Source organism: Plecotus auritus (genome assembly GCF_963455305.1).
Source record: "Plecotus auritus genome assembly, chromosome: 6".
Lineage (NCBI taxonomy): Eukaryota > Metazoa > Chordata > Mammalia > Chiroptera > Vespertilionidae > Plecotus > Plecotus auritus.
The window spans coordinates 76327132-76347059 of NC_137773.1; the positions used below are offsets into that span (position 1 = coordinate 76327132).

Sequence of the window (19928 nt, forward strand, 5' to 3'; positions counted from 1 at the left end):
CTTCCGTTCCAGATTACATGAAGACACTTTGGAGTTTGGTGTATTGAGTGCCTTGAAGAATTGAGGAGAGGTGAACATTTGGGAACTTTTTCTCAACTGGATTTCCTGTTTATGTTTGATAACCTTGCCCCCCCCCCAATAGATCTTCCTGTTACTACGCTCAAATCATGGGCTATGTCTTCTTTTCACTCTAGTTAAATTCACTGTAGCCTCTGACTAAATATTCAGCTTAGACTTTGCAGCCTGTGTGCAAATGAATAGCATCTTCTGGATTTGCTTTGAGTCCCTGCATTGCCCAATTGAATCAAGTATAGGACTGAGCCTTGTAGAGACTTTAAATAATACAGGCCTTGCCTTCCCCCCTCCATCCTTGATAAAGCCACCCCAAGTCGTCCAGTGTTTCACATTGGGGTGTAGAAAGCACCCAAGGTGAGAAACGGGCTGCAGTGTGTAGCCTCAGCCTGTGGTTCCCAAACACTCTGGGGGAATTTTTCAAAATTGCAGACTTTGGGTCTCCTCCCTGATGTGCTGAATCAGAACTTCTGGTGAAGGTGGAGTGAAATGAGGGCTGAATTTATAATGGCTTCAAGGTCTTTGGGATAACTAGATAGTTGTGGGAAGCTCCAATGTAAAGGGTTCTGGGGTTGGATTCCTCCCAGCGACGAGGGCAGTGCCCCAGGGTGCCAGTGTTGGAGATCTGGGGGTCATCCTTCCATCCAGGAATTACTGGTAGACAAATACACCTAGTGGCTGCGCTGGGCTTTGAGATATATAGTAGGGGACAAAGCTGCCACCACTCAGCCTTTCCCTTCCAGGTGTCAGTGTTTGCGTCAAGGACAACTCTGGAGGGGGAAGGGCCAGGGAGGCAGGAGAGGCAGAGCGCCTCTGCTCCTTAGATCCATCAGGTGTTCATAGCAGGTGCAAAGACTGGGGTGGAGAGAAGTCCCGTTGGGTAATTAGCCCTCCACCCCACTAGGCAGAAACCCTCATTATGTTGGCCTCAAGGGCTGTCGGGACCAAGCGGGCGCCAGTGCGGGGAGGGCTGGACCCTTAAAAGCAGCCTGGACCCCTAAGAGCCGCCTCCTTCCCCGCCCCCGGTGGCTTGGGCACCTCAGCAATGGCCGCAGCCTTGTAGGAGGGCAGCACCCTGGCACATGGAGAGCAGACGAACGCCCGCAGGTCAGGGCCGGATGTGGGAGGCTTTTCCAGGAGGAATGCAGCAGACCAGCGAGTTGGAAAATTTAAAGTTGCGGGGAGGACAGCAGAGAAGCTAACCGGCCCTGTCTCACCGTAAACAAAGAAAACAAAAACCGCTTCTGGGCTAAAAATACAAACGTAGAAAGTCCCTGTGCGCAGGCAAGCGGCGAGTTCCAGCTGCCGGCCTGGCCCGGGGAAGACTTGGCCGCGCGGCCGCCGCTTACACCCAGCTCGGCCGAGATGGCTCCGAGCCGTCTGCCCTGACGTCAGCGAGGCTCGGCCCCGCCGCGGCCAGATAGGCTGCGCGGCCGGGCGCGGCGCTAATCACTCCCAGATGTCCCTAATAGCGGAGATAAAGACGGACGGAGCGGCCGGGAATAAATTTGTAATCAGGGTTCTACCATCTGATCATCAAAGCGGCCCCAATGCCGGGAGAATTTGAAGAGAATGTGTGTGTAGTGGGGAGGGGGGGGGGTCGTGTTTAGGGGAGAGGAGGGGGCGTGCCCCTCGGAGGGAACTGACTTGGCCGGGGTGGAGCGAGAGGCCCGGGAGAGAAGTCCAACTTCTGTGCGCGTGTAGGCAGATAGGCAGTGCACTCTAACTTCCGTGAGCCCCGCTGCCGCGGCCGCCGGGCTGTGACAGGCCAATGAGACCGCGGCAGGCAGTTGCTGTGAGCGAAGTGCGCCTTGCGCAGCGGCTGGATGGTCAAGTGGCGAGTTCAGAGCTGTCTGGACCCCGGAAATGTGGGATTCTTTTCCTCTCCTGGAGTTGCCCCCCTACTCCTCCTCCCCTTTATAAACAGTTAAAAAATAATTTGTCCCCCTTTCTCCTTGAGGGTGACTCCAGAGTCTTTCTCTCTTAGGGATCCGTGGGCTCCGACAGGCCCGAAGACTCTGCAGCGCCCCCTCCATTCACTGCGATCTGGCCGTCAGGAGTTGGGTCTCCTGGAGTGAATGGGTTCCCAGGCCAAAAGATCCAGAAAAGACAAGCAGTGCCCAAGTTCATTCTTCTACGGGCATAGTCACAAGCCTCCCTTCTAGATTATCTCCGGTTGATCCACCACCAGTCCCTTTTCCAAATCCAGGCAGGTGGGTGGAACAGGCGGGCAGGGAGGACGCCTGGTAACTGTGAAAGAGAATCGCCAACCGCAGGTGCGGCAGACACAGTGTTTCCTTAAAGCCACATGAATAACTGAGAAGTTTCCCGAAATTTGCAGACCTGCAGTGCAAATGCAGTCCAGGCTATTGTGCTGTTGTGGTATCCTTTGCCCAGTTTACTGTCCCCGCGCGCGGGGACACACACACACACACACACCTCAATCTCCCACAAGGGGCTCAGTTCTCTCTTCAAAGGTAATCTCAGAAGCAGCTCACAGGCCCCTCTCTGATCCCTGTGGCTTTGCTCACTCTTACCCTCAGCACCCCTTCCTGCAAAATATGTGTGCACACAACATACTCACACTCCTGGTACCTTAACACCTGGGTGAGATACCAGCTTTGCGACCCTCACCACCCCAGGGGACAGCCACAAAGGCATAGGTGAGAGGAAGGGATTGAACCATCCCCAAATCTCACACATTTGCTTTCCTAGGGCCTGGGAGGCTGCCAGGGCCACTACTACACCCACCTTATTGTAGAGTTGACCAGGCTGCCTGGTCCTGCCACACCTGAGGAGGGCAGCCTAGGCCCACCCTTCCTAGATGCCAGACCTACTGGCTATTCCACTTGGAGGCTGGAACCTCCCATTGGTCCCCAGAGAAGCCGCTCCCCCACCCCCAATTTAGAAGGCAAGAAGAATCCCAGGTGATCTTGCTGTCACCTTCATGTCTTGACCTGAAAAAGCTCTTAAAGCTGCCGTCACTGTCTTCACTGGGGACAAAAGTCCTGGAAAACTGAGATTGGGAGCAGGGAGTGTGTTTAGGTCCCACTCTGTTATGTTTTTCAAATTACTTCTCAAGAAGTTGAGAATGGGTTTGTAGGAAGAAACACACACACACACACACACACACACACACACACACACACACACAGCAGCCAGGCCAGAGCCACGCTGGTGCTCCAGGGTTATCAGGCGCTGGGACTGCGTGGCGGTCTGGGGCCGAACCCTGACAGCCAGATCTACCATCAATTTACCTTCCGCCGCCCCAGCTTCCCATTTAGCTTTTAACGTCAAATCCTGCATTTTTGTCGGCTCCGGCCTGTCTAGAGAGCTTGTGATTTCGCTGCAGGAGTGATTGCTTTTAACAAAATGGCAGCAACCACATTATCCGAGCAATTAAAACAGACCTTTTAGCCGTTTCACCAGGCAGGAGCTTGGAAACTTTTTTTTTTTTTTTTTTTTAAGGAAAAAGAAAAGGAGTTAAAGAGATAGAAATGTGTTGAGGAGAAAAGCATGGAAGCGCTCAAGAAACGTTGGCCCGGCACACCGGTCACTTTCCTGGGACTTGACAACGTGGGGCAGGGATGTTGGGAGGCTGGAGTGACGGATAATCTGAGTGTCTTGCCTGCGGGAGTGTCCGGCCAGTTAGGGTGTGCATCCGGTTAGGGGTTTTGGGTCCCCGTGATGTCGGTTCTGCTGGATGTCTGGCTTTGGGGTTCCTGGAGGGTAGGAATGTCGAGGTGGCTGAGGTGTGGGGTCTGGTGCTGCTGGCGAGGAAGCGGCGCGGCAGGCAGGCAGGAGAGAGAAGGCGGGCAGCGCCTGGCCCAGGCCAGACAAAGACCGGTTTCTGGAGAGCGGGTTTACAAGCTTGTGTAGTAGGCAGCTGCCCCGTAGCGCTGGTGCTGCCATGGTCTTCTGGTTCTCCTCTGCTGGTGTTTAATAAACCAGAAGAAGTGTGAAACCAGCAGAAACGCGTTAAGGCCCAGATGGCGAAGCAGACCAGCTACCCAAGCGCAGGCACGCATGCATGGTGAAGATAACTTCTCTCTGGCTCCTGTTTTGAAAACCTCAACGCCTCTCCACTGCGTTGGTAGACGTCTTCCACTGACCCCTAGGATCTGGTTGGTGTCTTTCTCTTGAAGGGATTAAAGTAAAGACGCGAAAGGCGGCAGGAAGCAGGAGAGGGAGGGCGCCACTCGGTCAAACGGACAGGGATCCCGAGAGTAATAGAAAATAAGGGCGCGCCTCCCTCCGCCCCCCGGTGCTATAAACAAAGGCAAGTGTCTGTAAACACAGCCCCGCGCCCACCGCGGCGGCCCAGCGCCGGCTGACCCGAGGGGAGAAAGTTCAGATCGCTTTGGCCGAGTTGTTCTAACCCCTCGCCCTCGCGTCGTCAGCTGCCCGCAGGAGAGACCCGCGGAGGCACTCGCCGCCTCTCCCGGCACTTGCGAATTCGCCCGCTGCAAGCGGCGGGCTCTGCGTGGGCACCGGCCGGGCGTGGGAACGAGGGGAGATCAGGGGAGCGTCTGTGCCCGAAGCCGAGGTGCGAGTACCACCTCGAGGATGGGTTCCAAGATGGAAAGCCTCTGGCAAGCCTCCCTAACACCAGATTTATATAAGTGGCGTTGCATGAAACAAACCACTTTTTAATACGTTTCACCTTCCTTCCCTCCCCCCCTTCACTCCTGAATCCCTCCCCTCTCCCCCTCCCAGGCCTGCCGAGTCCTTGTAGGCACACCAGTCTCTCTGGTTCCTAAAGCAGAGATTCGAGATCTAGCCAAGCCCACGGGCAAAGGAGGCCTCAGGGACTTCCTTCCGGGTCGTGCTGGGACTTGGGGAGACCAAACCTCGGACAACGTGGGGGGGCGGGGACGGGGGGAAGGGGGCTGGTAGTCCGGAGAGGGAGCCGCTTGCTGGGCTTGCTGGGCAGACACCGCGCAGTTAATATTTAATTCCCTGTAGCTCATTGTAAATCTAGCCCTCACTACGCACCCCTTTTAACTCCTTGGTCGTGCTGAAGATTTCTTACTTGATGTTACCTAAGTTCCTGATCACGGACTTCCCCCACCCCCCAAGGCCCTCCCTCTCCCTGGCCAGCTCAGATGAGAATACACTCCCCCCGCCCCCTCCATACCACGCAAAACCTCCTCTTTTCCTCGTTCTCTCTCTCTTTTTTTTCTTTCTTAGATGAAAGCCCTATATTTTGAATGAAAGGCTTTAACGCCTGGGATTCTCCTCAAACCCAGTGCACCGAAAACGTGCTCCCCACACCAAAACCGAAGCCCCCCCCCACCCCCACCGAATGGCTTCTGGTTGATTTCAGGAAAACAAGGACCCCTTTCCACCTTCTGGGGGAACCACAGACCTTTCTCCAGCCCAGACCCTCCTCCTACAGACCACTCAGCGTTCTCCGGGAGGTTGGGGGGACAGAGCCCAGGCACTTTGGCTGGATTTCATCAAGGACCCTCTCTTGAAGGAACCTCCATGCCCTGGGGAGGAGGGATGTTCACGTTAATGATGGGTCGAAACCACTGACTCTTTCAAATAAAGTTAGAGGCAATCATAATTTAGTTTACTTCTGAATATTTTAAATATTATGAAAACAAATATAACAGTTTTGTTTTCAAAACTCTTTTGAGGTATCAACTATTAAAAGATTGGGGGTTTTGTAAAAAAACACACAGTGGTTTATTGAATACTTACAACGTTTACACCTTCAATATTAATTAAATTCCACTTAGTTTTAGAGGACGGAAGTGCACAAAACAAGTAGCTGTTGGAAACATCTTGGAACAGGGAACAACCACGGATGAAACGAGACAGCACTAGATACCGACCCCAACGGAAATGTTAGCGGCCCCATTTTCTGCTTCGAAATAAAGCTTTATAATCCCCAGGAATATTTATATCCAAAGGCCAAGTATTAAAGATACACTTCACATACACACCAAGGTCCGCTGTCTTTTATCTGGAAGCGGTTGGGTAGGTGGGGAGGGGGCCACGCTGGTGTTTATACAGCCAGGAGGGAACATTCAAACACAGAGAATCTAGGAGACGACGGGATCCCTTACCACGCGGGAGTGTCCTCTTCATATTAAAATCTGGAATGTTTTTTTTTCTCAAATATCCACTATTTTTTGGAGGGGGAGGTGGGGAGCGGATGCCTCAGAGGGGGGCAAAGAGTGGGGAGGCAAATTGCACATAAATAAACCGGATGATTCCAAATGCAAGTAGTCCTCGGAGCAGAGCACGGAGAGCTGGCCCCGAGTCCTGGGTCTGCATCTGGCTCCTGGGCCCCAGCTCACTCGCGCTCTCCTCCTCCTCCTCCTCCTTCTCCTCCTCCTCCTCCTCCTCACTGCTTGAGTTCCAGGGCCCAGACGTGCTGCGGCCAGCCTGTCCGGCCTTTGGTTTTCTTGTCGTTGCTGCTCACTGTGCTTTTCAAGATTTCGTTCTGGACAGAGGGGAGGCGAGGGGGAGAAAAGAAGTGGAAAGAGAAGTTGAGACAGGAGACCTGGTTCCACATCACCCCCGCGCTCCCTGGGCTCAGAGAGACAGTGAGACCGAGGAAGAGATGGGAAGTAAGATGGTTTTAAGTCCTAGTCCCTGCACAAGAGCTAGGAAGACTGGCGCTGCCCTAGCTACCGCCCTAGCTACCGCACAGGCCTCCAAACGCCAGCAATACTCAACTACTGAATCCGCACATTTATAAACAACAACCCGTTTGGAGGAGCTGGGGGCCCTTAGCGGGGGTTGGCTAAATATGGTTTCCCTGTCTTCAATTGCAATCCCAGATCCGTGCTCTCAGGAAGATGGGGAGAAGTTCCCTCACCCTGGCTTGGGCCTGTGGGCCGGAGGTTTTCTAGCGCCCCCCGCCCCCCTCAGCTGTGCCTTCCTCCAGGCCTCTGAAATCCCTGGTTATCCTATAGGTCACTCCTTTATGCAGCAACTAGAGCTTCACGGGCCCCAAAGAAGAAACACTCTATTTTCCAGGCCCCTTTTTTGGCAAAAGCCGCGCTCTGAACACTACCACCCTAAGGGCACTTGGTAGGAACTTGAGAAAATTAATTTTCAGTTATAATTGTGTGTTACTGTTAACAATAATAACAATGATCATAGTAATATTTACTATTTGTTTTAAAATGTGCAGGGCAATGCAAATAAAACAAGAAATACCCATGCAGTGTATTCATCTGATAAATTACGTTTTAACCTCATTGCAGAAGAGAAATTGGAGCTGCATTTTGAAGTTAAAAGTACTTATTGTATGTTTACCTTGACATCTTCCGGAGCACAGTAAGAACGACCATAAAACTCTCTTAGAATCAGTGGCATCCTCCTTCTCAAGAGGTGGAAATGGAATCAATAGTGAAATAATTGGAATTGAGAATTTTGGGGCGACCTTTTTTTTAAAAAAAAAATATCTGAAAGCACCGAATTGGAGGCCAAATGAAGATTCTAAAGGACACAAAATGAGGGGTCTGGGCCAGGGCGATCGGAAGATCAATCGCGACCCTGAGTCTGCGAGGTCGGTCCTAAGTGCTCGGGGGAGCAACGATAACCTGGAGGGAAGATCACCAGCGCCAAGCACCCCTCTTAACCTCCTCCTGGGGCTGACACCCTCCCCCCGCTCTGCCTCTTTGGGAAACCAGCCTAAACACAGCCCAGTGCAAACAACCTAGGCTCAGGACGCAGCCGAAGAAAGCGGGATGCCATTGCTCAGCCCATTAGGAAAGAGACGGGGGGCACCGGTTCCCCGGAAACCCGCACCCTCACTGCCCCCTGCCCCCTGGTACTAACCAGCTCCTTCTTCCTCTTCTCTTCTTTCACATCTGTCTTCTTGATCTCCGCCTTGAAGGCCTCCGCCTCGCCGTTCTGGTCGTCCTTGGCCAGCAGGTCCATGAGGTAGGCGATGTAGCTGGTGGCCAGGCGCAGCGTCTTGATCTTGGAGAGTTTGGTGTCCGCGGGCACGTTGGGGATACACTCGCGCAGTTCGGCGAAGGCGCTGTTGATGCTCTGAGTCCTGCGCCGCTCCTTGCGGTTGGCGGTGCCCCGGCGCTTCACCGGGCGCGGCCCCCCCAGGCCCGGGGGCCCGGCGCCCGGCGGTACCCCCCCGTAATGGGAGTGGTCCAGGCCGGCGGCGCCGCTGGCATACTCCGGGCTGTAGGACAGGGCCATGCTGTAGTCGGGGGGCGACATCTCGGGGTGGCCGATGAGCCAGCCATGGAAGTAGGGGTTCTCCTCGTGGCTGCAGCGGCTGGCGGCGGCGGCGGCAGCGGCGGCGGCGGCAGCGGCGAACGGATAGCCTTCATGGTGCACCACCGGGTGGTGGGGAAAGCCCCCTACCAGACTCATCTCGCCCTCCGCGCCCCTCCACGCGCCCCAGCGTGCGCGCAGCCCCGCAGCGCCCTCGACCCGGGCCCCTGCTTCGGCGCTTGGCGGCCTCCCCCACCCCCCACCCCCCAACCCCCGGGTGCCCGGGCCGGCCCGGCAGCCGCAGAGGGGGGTGCTGCAGCCCGGGCCCCGGCCCCCCGCCTGGCCGGCCGGGCCCGCCTCAGCAGCGCTGCGGCCGCCGGCTCCCCATGGGGCGCGGCGAGCTGGTCCCGGCACCGTGCGCCCTTGGCCGCCGCCGCCGGCTCCCGCCTTGCTCCACGGCCCGCGCGCCCGCTTCTGCTTCCCGAGCTGCTGCGGAGACGCCGAATCTTCCGGTGCTCATGCAAAAGTGCCCGGGCTCCCGCGAGGCTGCTCCGCGGAGTCGCCGGGCTCCGCGCCCCGGCCGCGCTCCTGGCACAGAAGTTAACTTGGAGTCCGGGGACGAGTCCGAGCCGCCGATGGAGGAGCCGGCCCGGCTCTGCGGGGAGGCGGCGGGGTCGACTGCTCAGTGCGAAGCTACCTCCGTGCGACCCTCCCCTTCCCGCCCCTTCCCCTCCCCCCACCAGCCGGATCTGGGTTCTTGGGCGCTTATTGTTTTAATGAAAGTTTGGATGGTGGTTGTTTTGGTCCTGAATGTGATTTTAGCTGCGAGTTACGTGTCCTCGCTCCTCTCGGGCTCCCTCGGAGGGTTTTCAGAGAGGTCTCATTGCATCCATTTTCTCAGACCCTCTCCTTCTTTCGGGGGAAAGATCTGGGGCCCTGCGGTCGCCTTGGAGCGGGAAGGCCTTCGGCTCAGGCTCTCAGAGGGGTTGCGCGGTGGCCGAGGGAGCTCCCGGGTGGCGGCGGCGGCCGTTCTGGGCTGGACGCCGTAAGGGGAGTAAGCGGATTTTCCCAGCAAGATCTCCATGTACAGCTACATCTTTAGGGCCGCTCGGGTTAATATATGTCGTCAGAGGCTCCTCACGCCAATCCCGGGGCGGCGGGGGCGGCGCCTCGCGCTCTCCGCAATAAAACTTTTTGATGTTCTTCTTGCTAATTGCCGAGGTCCTCTTCTAGGATTGGCTGCCCCTTCATAACCATAAGATAATTAAAACGAGGGGGGGCAGGGTTAAAAAAACTTTTTTATCAGCCAGAGGTTAATGCAAGTGTTTAACAGATGCTTCCTTATTAAAATATTTTTTCCCCAACTCTCAAATATTGAAGAATCTCAAACCAGGTACAGTATCTCTCCGCTTTTTTCTTTTCTGCCTTTTTTTTTTTTTTTAAGGTACGCAGATATTGCTTTTCGAAGTGTTTGGTAGGTAATCGAGGCAAGAAATTCCGCAGGCCGATGGGTGCAGTATTGTGCCGGGCCGAGAGCAGAGGCGGCGGGCTGCGGGGGCCCCGCAGGGGCGGCTGAGCCCAGGCGGACGCGGGGCGCGGCGGGGAAGGCTGATGCTTGGACCTGGGCACAGGCTGGACACTCCTGGCTGGGGTCCCTTCACTTACCCACCACCTTAACCCTGGCGCGGGCCGTTCGGTGTGGCTCCTGTGATTGTGGCTGCTTTTGGAGATCACGACTGAGACCCCCGGAGGAACGGTCCAGCCTATTGTAAATCCTATTTCCATATTCTTCAGGGACACCAGCCCCTACGAAGACCTTGGGCGATTTCAAAGCGCAGGCACCTCGATTCCCCGAATTTGTGGTGTGGCGGGTACCGGTGTTCCCCTGTTTTAACTAGCCTGTTTGGTAAGTAACTGAATATTTTTTACAGCGTGTTCAGAGCTTATTTTCCAGTTTTTATGAACAAACATATAAATATATCTCTACATTCCTGCCTCTCCCATAAAAGCGGGCATCTGTGGAAGGCAGGTTTAGTTCTCGGAGGGGAACCATTAAACACCAGTTTAAGAGGCGGGCCAGAAGGACGGCTCGTGGATGTTTAGATTGCTGGCCGTGGTGATCTTGAACGCATTATAACGGAAAATGGATCTCCACTTGGAAGTCACCGGCTGCGGGGGTACCCAGGCCAGGGCGCCCCTGTGGCGTGAGCGTCTCTGAGAAGGATCAGAAGGATCGCAGGAGGCTAGTGGGGTGAGGGGCGGTGGGATTGGACAGTGGTGGGAGCTGAAATCTTCCATCAGCTTTGCCCAGAGCGACCAGGGGAGGCTGATATATATAGATGAGGGTGGTAGATGAGGATTCTATTCGATGGAGTTCAGTTTGGGAAAGGGTGTCAACAGAAGCCCTCTGGCCATCAATTAGAGGGACCAGAGGGCAGAGTGTGCAGAAAATGGAGCGGGACACGGTGCTGGTCCTAACCAGGGTCGCCCAGGGAGACCAATGACTCCACCCGGATCATCCACCGTCCTTGGAGGGAGGCCGCAACGTGAGTCCCAAGGACTCCGGAGGACAATCCTCTCCTCACCCGCTGGGTGCGTTCTGTGGGGTACATAATTCGGGGATGGAAGGCATGGTCAGGGCAAAAGGAGAGCAGGGTTGGGGGCTTGTCCAACTCCGTTGCTGCCAGGGATTTGAGGCCCAGAGCCCTGGGCAACAGCACTGAGAAATAATTTTTAGGTTGGCTGCGGCAGGGCGGTAGGAGAGGGGAAGGAACTCAGAGGGATGTAGAAATGTAGGCTGGGAGTCCATGCGAGGCCCATTCAGTTCCCTCCGTAGGAGGTCAGTTTCCCTGGCGGCCTGGCCCTGGTCAGAACGTCTTAAGGCAGAGAACAGGGAGTGGAGAGCAGCTGAAGCCAGATTCATTGGTAAGTGCCAGGGGTTTGGGTTTGGGCTGGAAACAAAATAGGGATCTAGAACTCAGAAGCTGCAACTTTGGTGGGTTTGCAATTTTGAACATAAGGAGAGTCCTTTTAAGACGTTGTTCTTCTAGGAAAGAATATAGGTAGTGTGGTCTGGGTTCTGTTTACATTTTCACCAGGAGGCAAACCCTGAATGTGTAAATATTGGTAGTTCAATCCCCTGACATTTGATACATTTAAAAAAGTCTGTTTATAAAAACACATCTAGGCCTTGGGAGTATGTAGACAAAGTAAGATGGTTGCACCCCGGCTGGGAACAGATAAAATTCACGGAGAGTAGTTGGTAGTCTGCTTTCAGACCCAAAGGGAATTTTGGGAATTGAACAGAGGATGAAGGGGCCCAGGAGAGGGCTGAGTTGGAGATTGGGATGCTGTGTCCATCAGAGGCAAGTGGCCTCGGTGGCTGGCGGAGGCTTCAGAACTTGCCTTGCCTTTCTCATGATCTTTAATTGAAACAACACCAACAAAAATGAGCGAGTCCCTTCATGGTCCCAGATAGCATGGCAAGTGATAAAAAAAGACGGACAACATGGGACAGAAAAAAGTCGTAAAAGATGCTAATCTGAGCATCATTTCTTACTGACAGTGTCATTATCAGTTAATTAATGTGGTCCAAGGGTCTAGGGCTTCATTTATCTCAGAAAGCCAAACCCAGAGGCTCCAGCCTTAGAAAGGCGGCTTGGAGGCAGGGGACAGATGGGTGAACTCTGCTGTCTCAAACTGTAGTTACTCAAAGGCAGCCATGTTTCCCCCTGGGTGTTCTCTTTGGCACATTTTGCTCCAGGCACAGTGGGATGCTGGGTTAGCTTGCTGTTTTGGAATGCTGCGAGGCAAAAGTGCCATCTTTGCCCCCAGTTTAGGTACCCTGTGCCTTCCAGAGGCGGTAGTGATGAAAGTGATGGTAGTGGCAGTGATGGAGGGGGAAAGTAGAGGGGAAAAAGGGAAGGAGGGTGTATTTCCAGGCTTAAATGTCAGCCCGGTGAGCCCTCCCCAGGGCTGAACTAGTGTGGCCTCTGGTGCACTGCTCCCCAAAGGGATTATTTTCTGAGTACTCAGAGGGTCCCAGCTGCTGAGATGATGCTGGCTTGGGGGGGCAGCCCTAGGGTGGGTGTTTACAGGAGGAATCCTGGCAAGGGAATTACTTCCTACTTCTCCTTTTCCTAGGCTGGGGGGCTGCAACTTGTCTTACTGGGGTCAGTTTGGAGACCCCTTCACAAGGGGGCCGCCTGGTTTGGGGGGATGTTTGTGATTCCGTGTCCATGGTCTTTGTCGTAGCTGATGGTGTACTCACTGTGCTGCTCATGACATCTGCCTCCAACTAAACAGACAGAACCGGGTTCAAACATTTATTTTGCGCCCATGTCCCTGTCTCTCTCCCTTCACTCCCACCCCTTCCCCTGGAAGAGATTCAAAGAGCATGAGAGAGGCTGAGCACTCCCTTGCAAACATGTTGGTCTTGTGAGATACTTTAAAAAGTCAATCTGGTTTAAACCGAAAAAAATTTTTTTTAAACCTCAGTGCGTTTTAGGGAAAATACAGATATTTTTGAGGCCTTTATGATTCCGAAGGCAAGGGCAGTTTGTATCTTGTGTTTTGCTCATGAGAACTCAAAATAAACTGGACCCGAAAGGAACCAGGCCAAAGGGCCATAAACACACATTTTATGTTTACGGGAATGATGGCTCAATTCCCTTCGTCGTTTTTTTCAGATATCGTTTTACCTTATTTCCCTAACTACCATAGAAGTCATTGAGCATTCCCTTATATATCCACCATGAGCTTGTATAAAGTGACCCCAAGAAACCCACCACACCCAGAAGGTGGCACAAGAAGCAACGTGTTCTTGAAGATGTAACCCAGTCCCACCTGCTCCAAGGACCCTGCTTCCTGTGACACCCGGATGGCTCTGCATTCCTGTCTGTCCTAGGGTGGGATGGAGTCATCGTACATGCTAACCACTTAGTTTCAGAACCCTTAGGACATCTAGAACAAGACACATTGCCTGAGTGCCGGCAAGGGTTTCTCTCCAACTGGGGTTTTGTAGGCGCTCACTTCCTTGTTTTCCTTTTCGGAAACAGTTGTCTACATACCTGGCAAGTGACAGTGGCTCCAGCGACCAAGTGCCACTTGCAGTACACGTCTACAAAGCAGAATCAGATTCCATCGGACTTTTTTATCTGTTTCAGACACGAAGGGCGGGGAAAGCTTCCCTTGGGCTCTTATGAGGTTTTATTTCTTCTGAGCATTTTCTTTTTTTGTATTTGAAGAGTGAGCCCTGTTCTCCCCTTTTCCCCATCCAGAGCGGTTCTGTGGTGATGGGGGCGGGGAGAGGCTGATCAGCTGCAGTGATGACTGTGAAGGGGCTGATTGCTTATGACTCCTTCAGTCCAATGATGATTAAGAAACATCTCAGTCAGTGGACACAATTGGGACTTGCCTGTTGCCTGTATATCTTCCCTTCCCCCCTCTCTTGCCCCCGACTCCCCTCCACTTTGTTCCTCTTCTCCCCTGTCTCCTTCCCACCCTTCTAATTTGCCCTCTAGCGATGTTTGGGTTTACAAGGTTTTTGGTGTTACTGACCGGTTCATCCTAAACTCCTCTAAGAAAAACCTTTTTTTAAAAAAATTGAGATATAACTGACATGCAACATTGTTGTAAGTTTAAGGTATACAACATGTATGCAAAATATTAATATTCAAGATTACTGGCATTGGGACTTTCCATTTCCTCCAAATAATCAATGATTAGATCTCCATGCTAACTGGAAGACAGTCAGCTGGTCTGGGGGATTTGCACTGATAAGGGAGAGCTAGGTACTTTGCTAGGTATCCAAGTGTGTAAAGCTAAAATACTTATTCAGACTAACGGGGACAAAAGGTAGTGTACATGAAAGGGCCTCACAGGACGAGTGTAAAGTATACATGGGAGGTGTTATTAATGTTACTACAGGGGTCCTAAGAGGTCCTGTAAATCTGATCTTTGCTACTTTGCAGTAAAATATAGTTTACACCCCACAGGATTTATGTTAACTACTCATCCACATTCTTGTTCCAAGCAAATTGTATACATGCCAGCAATATTTTCTTCCAAGCTGGGAGGAAATCATTCAACATTCAGATGAGGAAGTAATTGCAAGTTTGCATACATGCTCTGTGGAAACAGTAAGTAATTGACTTCAACTAGTCCTCAATACAGTCTGGGGTCCAGAATAAAATACAAAAGCAAACAGCAACTTAAAATGTGGGGCTTTGGACACACCATTTATGTGACTGAAGGGTCTGCTTGTGACTGGAGGGCCAGGCCATTCCCAGTTCTAACTGCAGTGTTGCTCGCATTCCTGGAAGTCCTGTTCTGAAACCTCCTTTGCAAACTCGCATAGAGGGATTTCTTTTGCCCTGGAAGTTTCTTCCAAACCTTTTCTACTTTCTCCTAGGGCCTTTGCTTCTAGTCGAGGAACGTGAGCCAGGATGGTTAGGTTTCAGGTTAACAAAAAGAAACACTTTTATTGTCAATATTAATGGCAAACCTCGATTTTTACAAGGCTTGGGTTTAGCAGCGTGAGCAGATCAAAAGCAGCTTGGCTTGATTTCTCAATATTCTCTGGAGCTTAGACAATTAACTGCAATTTTGCTCCAAACGAAACAACACACAAAAAAGTTAGTTACAGAAATGTTACAGTTAGTCTTTCAGCAGAAATTTTTACCTGTGCACACCATGTCAGAATCTAATAAATTTGCCCGCTGAACCTTAGTTGAGTTTTGAAGGAAACCTCCTTAAAGTGTGTGAGCAGAGTGTCTTCATTTGCAATGTCAGGAGCCTGTTTCAGTGTGTGCATTCCACACTCGCCTTTCTGGCCGGGTAAGGATCCGGCAGACTGAGGTCTCCCTGGTAATTTGGGTACACCGAGTCTCCAGTTAATGATAGATAATCAGCCTTTGGGTCATTCGGTCATTCTCTTATTACAAACCCCTCCTGCTCTCTCTGATCTCCTTTCAAACTAAATTTCACACAAATAAAGCAAGACAGGGACAAGTTCTTGAGAGAGAGGGGAGAGAGAGAGAGAGAGAGAGAGAGAGAGAGAGAGAAGAGAGAGAGAGAGAAGAGAGAGAGAGAAGTATTAGAAATGCCTGATACAGAACTCTAAACAAGGAAAGGCAAACTAAAAGAGGATAGGAAAGAACATCTTATCAAAATGAACATGTTGTGTACAAAACATGAAAAGGAAAGGCTCTGGTTTTTGTTCAAGTGACAGAAAATTAAAATAAAAATAATTGCAGGCAGGAAAGTTATAAACAGAGAAGGCAGGATGCTTGCGGGAAATGCGCAGCACTGGGAGGCTAATTTGTTGTTAGAGATTATATATCTGCCCCATGATTGGAGAGGGGCGACTTTGTTCCATTTTCCAGAAGAGAATGGTTTTCTTTTAATACTTGTGTGAATGCCCACTTGCATTAACACAGGCCAAAACCTCGAGGAACTAAACGTGGAACTGCATTCTGCTTGCAAAGCATCCAACTTCAAAGAAGAAAAGCAGAATTCCATTCAGAACACGTTTGGAGGCTTCTCTAAATCGGTGTGACGGATGCTTTTTTGTTTTGCTAACAGAAGGCACAGATCACTCTTGGGGAAGTCCAACCGAAACCAGGCCTCCCCTATCCCCTCCCCAACCCCCCTTCGGGAGTCTTCCTTCTTCCAGTCTACATCTGCCTCTGACTCCAGAAAGACAAACGTCAGATTGGCCAAGCTACATTTCTGACCAGATCCCTCTGGGAGGCACTGGCTTGTGTGGCTCTAATAGGAGTTCTGGGGAGAGCGCCCCCAGTGCCATGTTCCCACCCCTGCCCTTGACAGTCTCCCTTGGCCCCCATCCAGGACTCTGGAAGGGTCTAAGTCTAGCCCTAAGGGTGCTGTCCCCAAGCCCTAATCTGCAGAGAGCCTGGAATTTAGGCTGAGGGTTTGATCAACTCAGTTCTCAAGTTAGAGGAGCAGGCAGGAGATGGCAGCAGGTGCCCAACTGTGGGTCTGGCACCCCCTGCCTCGCCAGCATAGCTAGCAAACAACTCCCCTCTCCCCCCCCACTTCTGTGTTTCTTCTAGCAACCCCCCCTCCCGCCGCCCCGCTTGAAATGGCGTTCCCTCCAGGAATCCTTTCCAGGTATAGCTTCCCTTCTTTCTCTTCCACCAACTCAGTCTTTTTTTCTTTTGAACTCCTTTCTGGTGCTCCTGCTTTGGTCTCTTTTAAGTCTAGTAGATCTCTAGCACTTCCTGTGACTATGGGTTCGTGGGGAGCCCAATCAATGCCTTGAACCCAGTAGGTGCTTAAACAGCTTGCGTAAAAGGGGTGACTTAGAGCAATAAGGTGAATTGCGCCTATCCCGGTAGCAGTCGGATTGGTTTTTATTTTGAAAGCGACTCGAGCTCGTGGAGAAGGTGATCGTGGTCCACTAGGGAACCGACCTTTCTCTCAGCCCTCGGGAGAACCAGGGAAGCCTTCCTTCCATCGATCGCACTGGCACTGGGTCTGCGGCAGCCAGCTTTGGTTCCGGGAGGGGGAGACCCAGTCCGGCCTCCAGGTACCCTTTCTCGACCTCCCGGGGCTCCGGAGTCAGAGCGGGCACGGAGGACTCTGGGCTCCCCACGGAGGAGCGCCTCGGTCTTTCCGAGCCTTAGTCTCCCCATCTGAACAATGGGGGTAATGAGCCCGACCTCGAGGGTGTTCAGGGAAGATTAAACGATTTCTGGTTGCGCGTAGTAAGTATTTATGTATCTTCTCTGCCTCTCCGGCTTCTTGCCCTCTCTTCCAGGAGCCCGAGGACCCAGCCAGACAACTACGGGCCGGGCCGGGTCGCGTCGGGGGCACCACCGCGCCTCCCCGGGGATCGCAAGGCCTCAGCCCTCGAAGGACAGTGTGCGCCCCGGACTGATATGCGGGGCTGCAGCCACAGCCCGGGACTGTTAGGGGACAGGGGGCGCCACCCCACACTCAGGCCTCCGCGTTGGCTGCGGGGCCGCTCCCGGTTACATTCTCATTTTGATCCCACCGCCGCCAAGGAGGCCGGTTCCCCGCCACTCAGGCCCAGGCGGGTCACCGCTGCGGGGCGGGAGGGACCGCCCCCAGCTTCCCCCGGCGGATCTCGGAGGACTTTTCGGTGGAGGCGGGCAGCGAGGGGTTAACCGCGTCCCTCCCCCACCGCGCCCTCCGTGCCGGGCGAAGGCCGCCGCCTCCCTCCCGAGGTCTCATTAGGGAAACCCCCACCGCTATTTTCAACATTTCCTCAATCAAGTGCCTTTAAATAGAGCTGCACAAATAAATTGGCGGCAAAAGCGTAGATCTTGTCACGATTGAGACCAATCCCAATATTTCAGCCTTGTTTGCTTTGCAATTACGGGTTGGCTTGTGGCAGCGGTGCCACCGGGGCAAATCTGCAGCCGCCCGGGTTCTCCTCGGCTCCCCGGGCGGGTGCAGGAGGCCGGCGATCCGCGGAGCCCCCGCTGCGGAACGGGGTGGCTCCGGGGGAGGGGCCGCGAGGGGGCGCGGGCGGCCGGGCCTCTCCTGCCCCGCGTGCAAAGGGCGCTCAGGGCGCTGGTAAAGGAATCGGAGCCTTCAGGTTCCCGACCGAGCCACGGAGGTATCTACACTAACAATAAAATAAGCAGTACGCACGTGGCGACCGTGTTGCATCCTTCCTTACCCGTTCTCTCCTCTCCCCTCTCTTCTGCCCCCGGGACACGCTTCTCCGGTATTTGTTAGCGGTTCCTGGATTTCCCTCCCCCGCCCCCACCCCCCCTCTCTCGCTGTTAAACTGCTAGCATGATTTGTGATATTTTCCATCGCTGCTTATTCTTGCTTGACTTTGGGTACAAAGTCACTTTAAATCCTCGGCAGGAGAATGAAGCTCCAAGCCCCTTGGAAGGGCTCCCGCAGGCGCGTGGCTGCCCCAGCCCTCCTGGAAGCCACGCGGCGGCTCTTGCGCGTCAATCCGCCGCTGGACGCGTTCGGTCCCCGCGCAGGCCAGCCGGGTGCTTGCCGCGGAACAGTAGTTCGCTCCAATCAGGTCCTAAGCCTTATATTTCACAGACAATTACTTCTTGGCGGCTGTTTAACAAAAACGTAATATTTACTCTGTTCTACACCGAGGAGCACTTTTAAAGTCGAAAACAAATACTACATTTCAAAAAAGAAAATATGACAATAAATCTCTTTTTATGGATTCTCTCTGCATAAATGGAAACAACGTGATTTAAATCCTCGACACTCTCCCCCCTCCACCGCCCTCCCCTTTCAGGCACAGCTGAAGTTATACAGATACTGTCTTTTAACACGCATTCTACATGTCTGGGGGGAGGCACCCACATTTGTTACATTCAATTTAGTTTCCAAACGTTCACACCCCACCCTGACCCACAGAGCCGCATGCAGCAAGGATTATGAATTAATTAGCTCTGGGATGTGAAGTCTATTTTCACACGGATTCAAAAAAGATGGCATGACTTGGGTAATTAATTTGTAATTTCATGTAACTTTCTAAATGGCTACCCATTTTCCTCTCATGTGGGCTTCTGAAGGGGTGGGAAAGTTGAGGCAAAGAAATAGTTTCATGAAACTCTGGGGTACATATTAAAATGTTTCTTTATTATTTAAAAAAATGCATACAGTATGGACCTGTATTTGTTTGTTGGTGGTCATAAAATAAATTCATAGCCATTCTTGCTAATTAACAATCTTTTTTATGCTTAAAATAAAATAAATAAATAAATCCTCTTGGACTGTATCTTCATTCTCCTGGATGACCCTCCTATTGAAATATTTTGGTTCTCAATTTTATTTATAGTAAACCTCAGAGATGATGGTTTCCTAAAACTGTGCAATGACAAAGCCACAGAATAATATTTCAAGTCCAGAAGTCATGCATACCAGTGTACATCTCCCATAGAGTTTCTAGCTGATGGCTTTAGTATTTCAAGAAATAGGAAACAGTAGCTAGAAAGGGTACCATTTCCTAAAAATTCTCTCTTTACAAAAAAACCTTGGTCTGGCATATTATTCCATGCACAAATTATAATATTAGTTTCATGTGTGTTAATCTGTTTAGTATTAAAACTGCTCGAGTGTCTTAACCACTAACATGTTTTACTACACTGCTTTCAAATGGGTGATCTCAGATAATTATGAAGATTTTGATGTTAATCCCACGTTAAGTGAACAACTATGAAAATAACCTTAAAGCATTATTATTCTTATATAAATGCCAGCAAATACAATTGTAAAGGGAACACGATTACTTTTTATCTGACATTATCCTATAAGGATATGGCTACATTTATTTCTTTTAAAATCGGGGCAGTTTTCAATTATTTTTTAACAGATTTTTTTTCCCCTTTAAAACAGCATTTGCAAAGCCTATAAACCACAGCAACTTTGTACTGACAGATACAGATTTTTCCTACATTGTTATTAATTAGCCTCTTTGCAAACTCACTAAAATAGAATAACATACAAAAATATCAAAATGTAGAGAATAATTATTAGGTCTACATATTTATTAAGCTAAACCAATGTTATTAAAATTAAAAACATGTGCTTGGCATATAAATGTTTCTTTAAGACTTCTTTTTTTTGGATGCACAGTTATTATTTTTAAAGCCAACTGAGATTTTCAAGTTCTGATTTTCCACTCTAAA

General features: G+C 51.7%; 1 protein-coding gene and 1 long non-coding RNA gene across 2 annotated transcripts; one reads left to right on the forward strand and one right to left on the reverse strand.

The window, feature by feature from the left end:
* Nucleotides 1-5627: 5627 nt before the first annotated feature.
* Nucleotides 5628-8427, reverse strand: HAND2 (heart and neural crest derivatives expressed 2; the record flags this gene model as incomplete). Its single annotated transcript, XM_080674381.1, has 2 exons — nt 5628-6526; nt 7873-8427. 2 exons carry the CDS (start codon nt 8425-8427, stop codon nt 6428-6430), a joined length of 654 nt encoding a protein of 217 aa, XP_080530507.1. The 3' UTR covers nt 5628-6427.
* Nucleotides 8428-9483: 1056 nt separating this feature from the next.
* Nucleotides 9484-19008, forward strand: LOC308250252. Its single transcript, XR_013960836.1, has 3 exons — nt 9484-9661; nt 10063-10174; nt 17051-19008. It is a non-coding gene; the product is annotated as an uncharacterized lncRNA (long non-coding RNA).
* Nucleotides 19009-19928: the final 920 nt, after the last annotated feature.